Source organism: Cynocephalus volans, chromosome 3, assembly GCF_027409185.1.
Source record: "Cynocephalus volans isolate mCynVol1 chromosome 3, mCynVol1.pri, whole genome shotgun sequence".
NCBI classification, from domain to species: domain Eukaryota; kingdom Metazoa; phylum Chordata; class Mammalia; order Dermoptera; family Cynocephalidae; genus Cynocephalus; species Cynocephalus volans.
In genome coordinates this window covers 87,774,157-87,786,417 of record NC_084462.1, presented here as the reverse complement: position 1 = coordinate 87,786,417, position 12,261 = coordinate 87,774,157, and the positions used below count along the sequence as shown (strand labels likewise).

The window sequence follows — 12,261 nt, the reverse complement described above, 5'->3', positions numbered from 1 at the left end:
GAGCAGATGCTGTAAAACCTTATAGGCCATCATAAGGGCTCTGGATTGTGCTCTGGGTAAATGTGATGTGATCCATCATCTGTCTGTAGCAAGCTTCAAAGACAGAGTAGGAAAACCAAAATGGATGCTACTGAAATAACACAACAGAAGAATGATGAGAGACTGGAAGAGGATGATAAAATTGGATATGTGAAAGTATATCTGATAAGATTTACAGATGGAATTGGACTGGAATATGAAGAAGAGAAAAGTAAAAGATGACACTAAAGTTTCTCATCTTAGAAACTGGGAAGAAGTTGTTCCCATTTAGTGGGATGGGGAAGATGCAGAAGGAAAAGGTCTAAACATTTGAGAGAACACTAAAATGTGTTCTCTTGAACAAAGAGCATAAATTCCAAGGTTTCTTTCAGTTCAAGGATTTTTAGGGATCTACATACCCTATTTTAAAAAACAAGGTTTTCTCAAGAGGCAAATATAACTTAATAAATTCTAAATGGATCTGATGTTGTGAAAATGATTAAACTAATTTTGCACTTTCGGCAGAAAGATGTCAAGTCAGGTCATAGTTCCAGCAAATACTCTGTTATTACTTAGTTTAATTTAATTATATTGTGTATATAGATTATTTACATACCAGCCACTGCTGTCCGTAAACAAATACATGACTTTTGGCAATGTCAACTCTATCCCACGCCAATGTAAGGATGAGCTGGTCAAATGCAGATGCATTAGTGCCTAATCAAATAAAGAAAATAGTTGACAAGTTTGATTAATTTGTCTCCATTAAAAAGTGAACACTAATGAAATCTCCCTACCATCCTTTAATTAATTTACATGGCTAGTGTCAGCCACCCTTCAGAAGTAGCCTGCCTCAGAGAGATAAGATTAACACCAGGGTTGAGGACTTTTATTTTCCGACAAGAGAAAGGACACGACCCTCATTCATTGCATACAATTCAGAATGCAGAAAAATGAGAAGAAAACAAAATGTGTATGTATCACAGAAAGAGTACTGTTAGGATTCTCAAAAATATCCTTTCGGGTGCTTTTCTGTACATATATAAATTTATACATACATAGTTGTTTATTCAAAAATGGGACCATACTATACAAAGTGTTCAGTAGTCTGATTTATGTTATGTACCTTAATATCATACCTTAGTTTTCCTTATATATATTAATACCTTTTATGTATATTAACCTCTTTAATGCCTTTTAAAGTTGAACCACAATTTATTCAACAAATAGTCCAACTAGTGGATATTCAGGTTATTTTCAATTTTTTAGAGAGTATATTTTTGCGCACATTTGATTACTTAAATAGGATGATTTTCTAGAAGCCAAATTGCTGGGTACAAGGATATATAACTTAGGGCTTTTGATATACTCCAAAAATATATTTCAGAAAGCTTATACCATCCACCAGGGGTATAAGAATATCCATTTCTCTACGTGCCAGGAGTGGGGGAGAAAAGCTTCTTTTTAATTAAATGTACTTTTACTTTTGTACTATAATGTTGACCATCTTTCCACATTTTCTCCAAGCATTTGGATTCTTCTGTTAACATGTTTTACATAAATGCCAACCTATTTTTCCATGAGGTATTCATATTTTTTATTAATCTATAACAACTTTGTATGATTCTCCCAATTTAACATTTCTATTCCTTAGTTTCCTCATGTATAAAATGAGGAACATAATAGGAAATCTACCCTTTAGGGTTGCTGTAAGGATAAAATGAGATAATGTAAATCACTTCATCACAGTCTCTAGCACACAGAAAATACTCATATATGGCAAATACTACATGTATACGGTGCTGTCTTGAAACGTTATTTTTTATTTTTATGCAATCCCATTTACTGATCTTTTTCTTTACGGTTTCTAGGTTTCCTATCACTTATGATCTTTTGATCCCGAGATGATGTAAATATACTTTATTATAGTATTTTTTAAATGCTTGATGTACTGGCAATTTATCATGGTCTAATATTTGGGAAACTCTTCTGAATAACAAGACAGTGTCTTCTTCCCCTGGTCCTGCCACATCACTGCATACTTTGACTTTCAGGTACCCGGATGGAACACGATTCTAGTTTCTAATTTTTGAAAAGATTTTCCACAGTAACGTTATATCAGTTGGATGTCTTTGGTGAGATATTGAGAGGAAAACAGTTCAATGTGCATGTGCATTGATCCCTAAGTCTTAGAAGACACTACTAGTTTTCAAATTTTCCGCTCAGAATGAAAACAGCATGTTTAAGAATCCTACCTTTAGCTTCTATCAATATCTTATTACCTTTAAACACTTATTTTTCTGCTGATTAAGAATGTGACACATTCTTGAATTACTGAAAAATATTCACTTCCCAAGCATTCAGCCAAATTACAAAGTCCTATCTTATATAAATAAAAACATTTTTTAAAAAAGCTTACCTTTTAGCAGTGCAGTAAGTATTGCTACATCTATATCTTGATGTTCATCAGATCCAATGTGGAAAACAGTGATCTATTTAAAGATTAATTCATAATATTACGACTTTACATTTTTAAAACAAAGGCATCATAAAACATTAATTTCAAACTATCTGAGGAAAAAATATATATGTATTGCAGGGGGAGGAAGTCAGAAAACAACTTCACTTCAACCAAAAAACCCCAGAAAATTAAAAGATTTTATTGTTTACCTAATAAAATGGCAAGTATTCTCAGAATATTTGATTTCATATTATATTCATTTTTTTGACCTATCTTAGGTCCTTTACAAAAGTAAGGAACTTACGGGCTCAGGCTATAGAATACCTACTAGAGTAACTCTGCTTTTCTTTTCACAGAATGAACACTTATTCATTCAAATTAACATATGTATTCTTGAATAAGAAATGTTTGTTCAATCCTTTTATTGCAAATGCCTTTAAATTAGTTGAAACATAAAATCATTTCACAAGTTTTTATTTAACAACATTTTTCACACAGTAAAAAAGATTACTATTATGACCTCAATACAAATTTTTCAACTAATGTCATTTGATAGCATACAAAAACTTGCAATGAAAGCAAATCAAATTGTGTTATCACCTATTTATAGAGCTGTTAAAAAATTTTAACTCTGAAAACTTATGCCCATGGTTATATGATTAAAACTAAGCAGCACTTGAATAGGTTTAAGCACTCAGAGTAAAATTGTTTAAAATTTTTTCCAAATATTTTATTAGAGAAGCCATTAACTCTTTACAGTTCTTCCTTATATTAGACATAATCTGTGGAGACCTAGTTATGAGACTCTTTGGAAAACAGAAGAGCAAATATGAAATGCAAATATAGTCTCAACACCATATAAAAAAACCTATAATCCTCCTATGATACCCCTCAGCTTGAACAGACCAATAAGTCATATCTTTACATGGTTAAAAAAGATGTAAAAATTTTAAATCCAAATTAAAAACAAAAGTATTTCACCAATTTAGAATGTACTCTGAAAGAAATAAAAAGACTTATTCTGCTGAAATGTGCTTACAAGCTCCTTTCTTTTCATGCACTCCATCAGTGTTTGAAATAAATGAACTGCTTCGCTCTGGCCAAAGTTAAATGTTTTTTTGATGGTTGAAATAATATCAGGCTCTGCTGCATCAGGAAGATTCCTGGAATAAGAGCAAATATAACTTAATTTACTGATTTCCTCTTCCATTACTTTGTAGGATCAATATGAAGAACAGGTTGATCCATACAAGACCTCTGGAGATACTATATTAATACTAAATACTTGACCTTGGGCAAAATTATTTTCTTCTTCCTGAGACTCCCACTGTAAGTCTTAAGGGGAAAAAATGGAATGGAGTGATTTTTCTCTTTGAATTATATTATGAATTTTTTTTTATAAAGAATGTGTTGCAATATTAGTACTCACATTTTATAAGGTATTAAGATAACTTTAAGATACTATGGTGTATAAAGGAGTATTTCACCAAGAAGTCTTAAACATCAGCACATTCACACTTTTCTTTTTTTGAACAGGTAATACATTTACATGGCTCATAAATATAGTAGAAAATATAAAAACACAAATATAAAAATTCATAGTGTAAGTCTCCTTCCCACTGTCTTTCAACTGCCCAGTTCCATCCCAACTGTTTTCAGGAATCATTACTAACTGGAAAGCTTTCGACTCTTTCTATATATATAAATAATCACCCCTCTCCTTTTTTTCTACATAAAAAGTGGCATAATACACATGCTACTCTACATCTTCCTGTTTCCACATACATATTTTGGTAATCTTCCCAAATCTAGTATACAGACACCATCCTTACTCAGCTATAAACTATTCTACTTTGTACATATATACCATAATTTATTTGTTTAGTCCCTTTCTGACAGATGTTCTACCTTGTCCCAAGCTTTTAAAAACGGCCTTATAATGAGTAATTTCACACGTTATTTCACAGCTGTACATCTATAGGTACAATTCCCAGAAATGGCACTACTGGGTCAAAAATTATGTGCTTCTGTGTTTGACAAATCTTGCAAACCGTCTTCAATGAAGATGGTTGTATCCAGTCCAATAATGTAAGAGACAGGCTATTTCCTTAAGCCTTAACAAAGTACGGTATTAAGCCTGAAATTTTAATGTTCATAAAACACTGAAAGGAATCCAATATTTTAAAAACCACAAGCCTCTTTAATAATGTTATTAAAAATCTGTTATACTAACACACTTACCCTCCTTCTTCTGTTTGTTTATGAATATATGCTAGTAGATCTGCAGCTCTGCCTGTTCCTTCACATACAACTACTGGAACAGGGGGACTTTCCTGAAGGTATTCCAGAACTGTGAGGATAACATTTGGCCCACCCTCAAATATAAGTGCCACCACAGGGACACCCTGGCCAATTCCTAAAAAATTAGGCAAAATTCAGTAATTTAATCTTATTTTTTACTAAATAAAACAATTAAAATCAAAAGTCAAAACAATTTCTTACTAGACTGTTGACTTCACTTTAAGCACTCAACATACCAGTCTTGCATAAATAAATAATTTCCTGAAGAAATTACTTTGTCACTAATTTATAATCTATTTTAAATGACAAAAATTAGAAAACCCAATATATAACTTAGCACACACACCAGGGAACTTATATATTCACTGAAAAGTAAACTGTTTTGTATATTTTACTAAACTGAGCTCTTGACAAGAAATTCATAATACCAATATTTTTTAGTTTGCCTTTTTTTGGGGGGGGGGGGGCAGTTGGCCAGTAAGGGGATCCAAAGCCTTGACCTTGGTATCATAACACAGCACTCTAATCAACTGAGCCAACTGGCTAGCCCTTAGTTTCCTTTTAAAATACTGTTATTAGTTGAACTTCTAACATACAAGATCTGCTTTTCTATTGTATATCTATTTTTATTCATTTTTCAATGTATATTTCTTATTTCAAATGCACTGAGACATTAATATAGAAATCAATGAGTTAGAATTACATAAATGCAACTGATCAATAAAATTCCAAGATCTCTATAAGAGCAACAGAAAAAATTTAGTGAAGAATACCAACTTTTGTTATTACAACAACCTGTAGTACAGTGAGAAAATACAAAAGACTGGTAACTGAAGGATTATAAAACATTGCTAATTTTTAGCAAATGCCCTGACTCCACCAAAATCTGAAAGCACTGTTCTATAATTTTTTATTTCTATTTTACTCCGTCATAGAGCTCACGTTCTTGGCATCCTAGGGTTATAAACCTAGATGTTGAGCTAAAAAGTTCAGCTACGGTTGGAAAGGAAAATCAGTCCTAAGAATACCAACTTTTAAGATACATCTGCCAAACAATGATACCTATAAAGTGGAGCTTTTTCCTTTTACTTTTCAATCTTGGATTTTGAAGCTATGTATTAGAATATATCAAAAATTAAGAATATTTGTGAATTTCTTGGGCTGCAATAGGGTTACAATAGCAACAAAGCTTTCAATGAAACTTTTTGACTTTGGTCTCAACACCTGATTACCCTATTTGGTCTGAGACTTCTTTTCCTAGGTCTTCTTATTTTGTCTAAGACTACCCATTCTTGGTTGTTTCATACGTTATCTTGCTATGTAAGGAAAAGAGCACTTCAAAGAACATTCTACCTTTCTAGAATGTTGCTGGCTATTAATACAGCCCAGAATAATCTCAACAATAACAATTTTGTGACTCTTACTAGCATGAATTCTTTGCTGATTAATAGTTTTTTCAAGTTCTCTTCTCAATCTGACTTCTGCCCCATACTTTCCAACAGTGCCATCATCCACCAATATGAAATGGGAATGCAGATTATTCAGAACATTCAATTTGCTCAGGGGGTTCAATAAGGTTTGATAAGGAGCAACCACCTAAACAATTGCAAACATAAGAGTTAGTGGGCAGGATTAAACCTAATATAAAATAAATTTTAAAATAATCTAAAAATAAGTAAGATGTAAAATTCTATTATACTTATATAAATAAATAGAAAATGATAGAGTATATCAAAAAGCACAAGCTTTTAAGTAGCTGAGGAAGATTAATCAATAAACGGTTGAACCACACAATTACATCTTGACCCTTATTACAAAATTATATATTTCATCAACACAGGTAAAGGGAGAAGCAAAAAATAAATGTAAAAAAAAAATAGTGCAAAGAAAAACTATTATCAGGTTATAAAGTGAACAAACTGTAACATAAAGTACACTGAAAAGAAGCAATAAAACTGTCACATTGCTATTTTTCTAGCCATAAGCAGAATCTTTAAAGCAGTATCAGAAATTTAATAACACCTGAAAGTGATAGTTATAATTCAATATTTCCTTTTTAATGGTCTCAATAAATATTTATAGCTAATTCAAATGTCATTAACCATTCAAATAAAATGATAGCATTTGATTCCTACTCTTAGTGACAATAAAATTAATTTTTAATGTCATGTAATCAAAACTCTAATTATATGGAAAATGTGTCAAATAATTTTATACATAAAAGACAGAATTCAAAATGCACCAACTCTATCATAACAATTAATTATATTTATAAATGCATTTTCAAAAGGATCAGAAGAAAATCACAGGAAAATATTTTAAAACTTAATTTGAAAAGATGGTATGATCATGAATATTTTAAGTTGACTTGCACAGTTCCTGCTATAATTTTATGTAAAAATCATTCTTACATCTCTCCCAACAAGGTCATTTCTGTTTTCGATTACTCCCCATGGAGCTATTCCAATAGTGCAAATCTTTGGAGATGATCTGGAAGCATGTTCCTTGAGGGCATCACCAACATGTTTTGCCACACCTGTTCATACAAAAGTTTATTCATTTTACTGGAAAGTGTTATTGTGTTCAGAAAAATCCTGTGCTCAATCTGCAACATTAAAATTTGTAATATATTTCTTTACACATATAAGATATAAGGCAACAAGGTCCAAAGCCAAACTTACGAAAGAATGCACAAGGAACAAAAGAGAATTTAAAAAACCCACAATATGGTAGATCTATCTGCAACTGTTTGAGGAACCTCCATACCATTTTCCATAGAGGCTGCACCAGTTTACAGTCCCACCAACAATGTATGAGAGTTCCTTTTTCTCTGTAACCTCGCCAGCATTTATCATTCACAGTCTTTTGGATATTAGCCATCCTAACAGGGGTGAGATGGTATCTCAGTGTGATTCTGATTTGCATTTCCCAAATGTTGATTGATGTTGAGCATTCTTCATGTGTCTGTTGGCCACTCGTATATCTTCCTTTGAGAAATGCCTGTTTAGCTCTTTTGCCCATTTTTTAATTGGGTTACTTGTTTTTTTCTTGTAAAGTTGTTTCAGTTCCTTCTATATTCTGGATATTAATCCTTTGTCAGATATGTATTTTGCAAATATTTTCTCCCACTCTGCTGGTGGTCTTTGAACTCTGTTAATTGTTTCTTTTGCTGTGCAGAAGCTTTTTAGTTTGATATAATCCCATTTGTTTATTTTTCCTTTGGTTGCCCATGCTTTTGAGGTCGTATTCATGAAGTCCCTGCCCAGTCCTACTTCCTGAAGTGTTTCTCCTGTTTTCTTTAAGAAGTTTTATTGTTTCAGGGTGTATATTTAATTCTTTAATCCATTTTGAGTTGACTTTAGTATATGGTGAGAGGTATGGGTCTAGTTTCATTCTCCTGCATATGGATATCCAGTTATCCCAGCACCATTTGCTGAAAAGGCAGTCTCTTCCCCAGTGTATAGGCTTGTTGCCTTTGTCAAAGATCAGATGGCTGTAGGTGTGTGGGTTGATCTCTGGATTCTCTATTCTATACTACTGATCTGTGTGTCTGTTTTTATGCCTGTACCATGCTGTTTTGGTTATTATAGCTTTGTAGTATAGTTTGAAGTCAGGTTGTGTTATGCCTCCAGCTTTATTTTTTTTTGCTCAGAATTGCTTTGGCTATGTGTGGTCTTTTGTTATTCCATATAAATGTCTGGATAGTTTTTCCAGCTACCCACTGCTGGGAATATACCCAGAGGAATGGAAATCATCAAGTCGAAGGTACACCTGTTCACCAATGTTCACTGCAGCACTCTTTACAATAGCTAAGAGTTGGAACCAGCCCAAATGTCCATCATCAGACGAGTGGATATGGAAAATGTGGTATATCTCCACAATGGAATGCTACTCTGCTATAAAAAAGAATGAAATACTGCCATTTGCAACAATATGGACACACCTAGAGAGAATTACATTAAGTGAAACGAATCAAGCACAGAAAGAGAAATATCACAGTTCTCACTTATTTGTGGGAGCTAAAAATAAATAAATAAATACACAAACTGGTGGGGGGAGGGAAGAAGACAAAACAATTACAATTCCTTGAAATTGATATGACAAGTGAACAGAAAGGAGGTTGTTGGGAGGGATCGGGGAGAGGGAGGAGGGAGGGAGGTTTCAGTAATGGGCCACAATAATCAACCACATTGTATATTGACAAAATAAAATAAAATTTAAAAAAAGAAAAAATGAAAAAAAAAAAACTCAAAACTCACAATATCAAATTACTACAACTGGCCAAAGTACATGTAAAACTAACTTTTACCATGTTGTTAGGCCTAGTCCTTTCTTGGATTTCTCCTATAAGTAACTGTAGTTTTTTGTTATTGCTCTACACATCATCTAGAAAAAAATTAAGAATATGTCTCAGTGGCACAAGACCATAAGCAAAACACACACACACACCAAACTGTAAAAGTTGTCCAACTGAATCAAAACTAAGTGAGCAAAGGAGAAAAGACAATTCTGAAGAGCATATAACTCCTCATTATCATTTCCTACGGGCTAAACTGTGTCCTCCAAAACTCATATGTGGAAACTCTAACCCCTAATACCTCAAAATGTGACTATATTTGGAGACAGGGCCTTTAAAGGGATGATTAAGTCAAAATGAGGCTTTGAGGGTGAGCCCTAATCCAATCTGACTGGTGTCTTTATAAGAGAAAACTTGAACACAAAAAGAGACGCCAGAAATGCCTACGGAGGGAGGCCATGAAAGAACATAGCAAGAAGGTAACCATTTGCAAGCCCAGGTGAGAAGCCACAGGAGAAAGCAAACCTGCTGACACCTTAATCTTGGACCTTTAGCCTCCAGAACGGTAAGGGAAAAAAAAATTCTGTTGTTTTAGCCACCCCAGTCTGTGGTATTTTGTTATGGGAGCTTTACCAAACTAATGCATCACTTAATTTGATTTTTATAATGCATTAGATTTCATCCCTCAACTATATTATGGAAATAACATCTCCACTGGTCTTTTTTTTTTTTTTTTTTTTTTTTTTTGTGACCGGCACTCAGCCAGTGAGTGCACCGGTCAGTCCTATATAGGATCCGAACCCGCGGCGGGAGGATCGCCGCACTCCCAGTGCAGCACCCTACCAAGTGCGCCACGGGCTCGGCCCTCCACTGGTCTTTTAACTGCTGCCTTGCCCACTTACAGGTTCATTTTCAAAACATCACCCAAGCGATCTTTGCTCTGGTCAACTCTCTGCTTAAAACCTTTCTTCCTCTCTCCTTTGGAGTAAAAGCCAAAGTGCTTATAATGGTCTACAAGCCTTTGTATAATGATCTGCCTGTTGTCCCAGCTATTCACCATGCTTCCCCACAACTACCACACACAACAATAACTTGTGACCTCGTCATTTAGCACTCCTTGCTTATTCCACTCAAGGTACACTGGACCCTTCTTACTATTCTTCCAACACACTAGCCATTTCCTTTCCTTTACGTGCTCGGTTCCCACGTTTTTCTTATATCTTGCTCCATCATTTCCTTCTATTTATCCTCAAATGTTGCCTTATCAATGAAGCTCTCCTTGACCATGTACAAAATAGTAGTCCCTCCAGTACCCTCACTGTCCCTCCTCTTTATTTGTGTCTGCATAGCACTTATCATCTAATATATTATACATTACTGAGTTATCTGTTTATTGTCTGCATTTCCTTCACTAGACCATAAGCTCCACTAAAGTAAATATTTTATCTATTTTGTGGAAATCATATATTCTTAGCAACTCAAAAAATGTCTGACACAATGACACTCAAAAAATAGTTGTTAATAACCAATTAGATGTTTGCAAGCTGAGTTAACAATTATGTTTTAAACATTAAAATTAATTTTCCCTACTTATATTCAACCTATGTATATGATAGGAGAAACTCGGAATGAAAAGCAAAAAATTAATTTTTGTAAGCTACTTCTTACCACTGCTGAGGCAATGGATTACCATTCTTCTATCAATTTAACAGTCGCCCAAAAATGATAGGAATAATGCTTGGCTCTAGAGTAGGGTCAACAACCTTTTTTGTAAAGGGCCAGGTAGTAAACATTTTAAGCTCTGCATGGCGTACAGTGTCTGTCACAATTATTCACCTCTGCTGTTGTAGCACAAAAATAGCCATGGGCAATACATAAACAAATGAGTGTGGCTGTGTTCAATACAACCTTATTCATAAAAACAAGGGGTGGGCTGAATTTGTCACATAGGCTCTAGTTCGTAAACCCCTGCTCTAAAGTGTGTTTTTTTAAAAAGACTAAATGACAACCAAACAGGTTACAGTTATCATTTTTACCTATGAACCATAGATTATTTAACAGAAAAGCTGAATATTAGTGTTGACCGCTATTTCAAATATCTAATTGATATGAAAAATTTACAAGTACACTAGATAAATTTGGTATAATCATCACATTACCTGTGTTTACTCCTCCAGTTAAAATCCAGGCTCCAGTTGTAACTGCAGCTTTAATAAGACCTTTTCCAAGCAACTGCTTGATTCGTGGGTGAAGCTCAAATTTCTGCATGCCCCCATGGACAGAGATAACAAGTTTGGGTAATTCCATTTGCCATTCTTTAAGCAGAAGTTGCAAAATGACTTCAGGTTTGGTGTCATATGACAGCCTCACATACTAAAAAAGATTTTAAAAGGACAAAATAATTGACTGTGTTCAAAGGTTTCAAAATGCAACATTAGGGCCGGCCCATGGCTCACTCAGGAGAGTGTGGTGCTGATAACACCAAGGCCCCGGGTTCGGATCCCTATATAGGGATGGCCGGTTAGCTCACTGAGTGAGCATGGTGCTGACAACACCAAGTCAAAGGTTAAGATCCCCTTACCGATCATCTTTTGAGAAAAAAAAAAATGCAAAATGCAACATTATATGACTTTAGAAATATTATATTTGAATTGGATTATGTAAAAACAGATTTCATAGGCTACTTTCAGTATATATACACTCCCAGGAATAAGCAATAGCAAATGATAAAGTTGGAAAAGTCATTCTGTTAGATTAGAAGTACCAGCAGTCTAACTTTTAAACTTTAAGACACAAATGTTACTCTTTCTGTTTATACTCAATTACCATTAATCCAATTTACAAATTTATCCACAATATTTATTGCCTTGTTTAACTATGCACTGGGTTTAACAGTGAGTGAAGCCTAAGACTGGCTAAGATGATGGGAAAAGAAAAAAAAAAAAAGGGAGAAGAATTGTGGAACAAGAAATGAAAGCTTTCAAAGACTCTTGTTAATAAGAGAAGCAAATACTGAATTATCTGTTTGAAAGTATTGTCCAAGATCTAAGTCCATTTATAACAAAACTGTGACTGTGCAGTAAAATTAAAAAGATATTTTTTAAATGGATGATTGTCTCCTTCACTGGAAGTAACTGTGAATTTGATCAGTCTGAGAAATAATCAGAAAATTCTAATCAACCTT

General features: G+C 33.9%; 1 protein-coding gene across 3 annotated transcripts in view; it reads right to left on the bottom strand.

The window, feature by feature from the left end:
- The window catches only part of TRPM7 (transient receptor potential cation channel subfamily M member 7), a 105,822-nt gene that overhangs the window by 59,199 nt on the left and 34,362 nt on the right, over positions 1 to 12,261 (bottom strand). For all 3 annotated transcript variants that reach the window (XM_063090966.1, XM_063090968.1, XM_063090967.1), the window contains exons 5-11: positions 11,237 to 11,450; positions 7,192 to 7,316; positions 6,205 to 6,376; positions 4,721 to 4,895; positions 3,519 to 3,642; positions 2,438 to 2,510; positions 635 to 735 (exon numbers count right to left, since the gene is read on the bottom strand). In XM_063090966.1, coding sequence (XP_062947036.1) covers positions 635 to 735; positions 2,438 to 2,510; positions 3,519 to 3,642; positions 4,721 to 4,895; positions 6,205 to 6,376; positions 7,192 to 7,316; positions 11,237 to 11,450 — 984 coding nt within the window. The remainder of the gene's footprint in view (positions 1 to 634; positions 736 to 2,437; positions 2,511 to 3,518; positions 3,643 to 4,720; positions 4,896 to 6,204; positions 6,377 to 7,191; positions 7,317 to 11,236; positions 11,451 to 12,261) is intronic.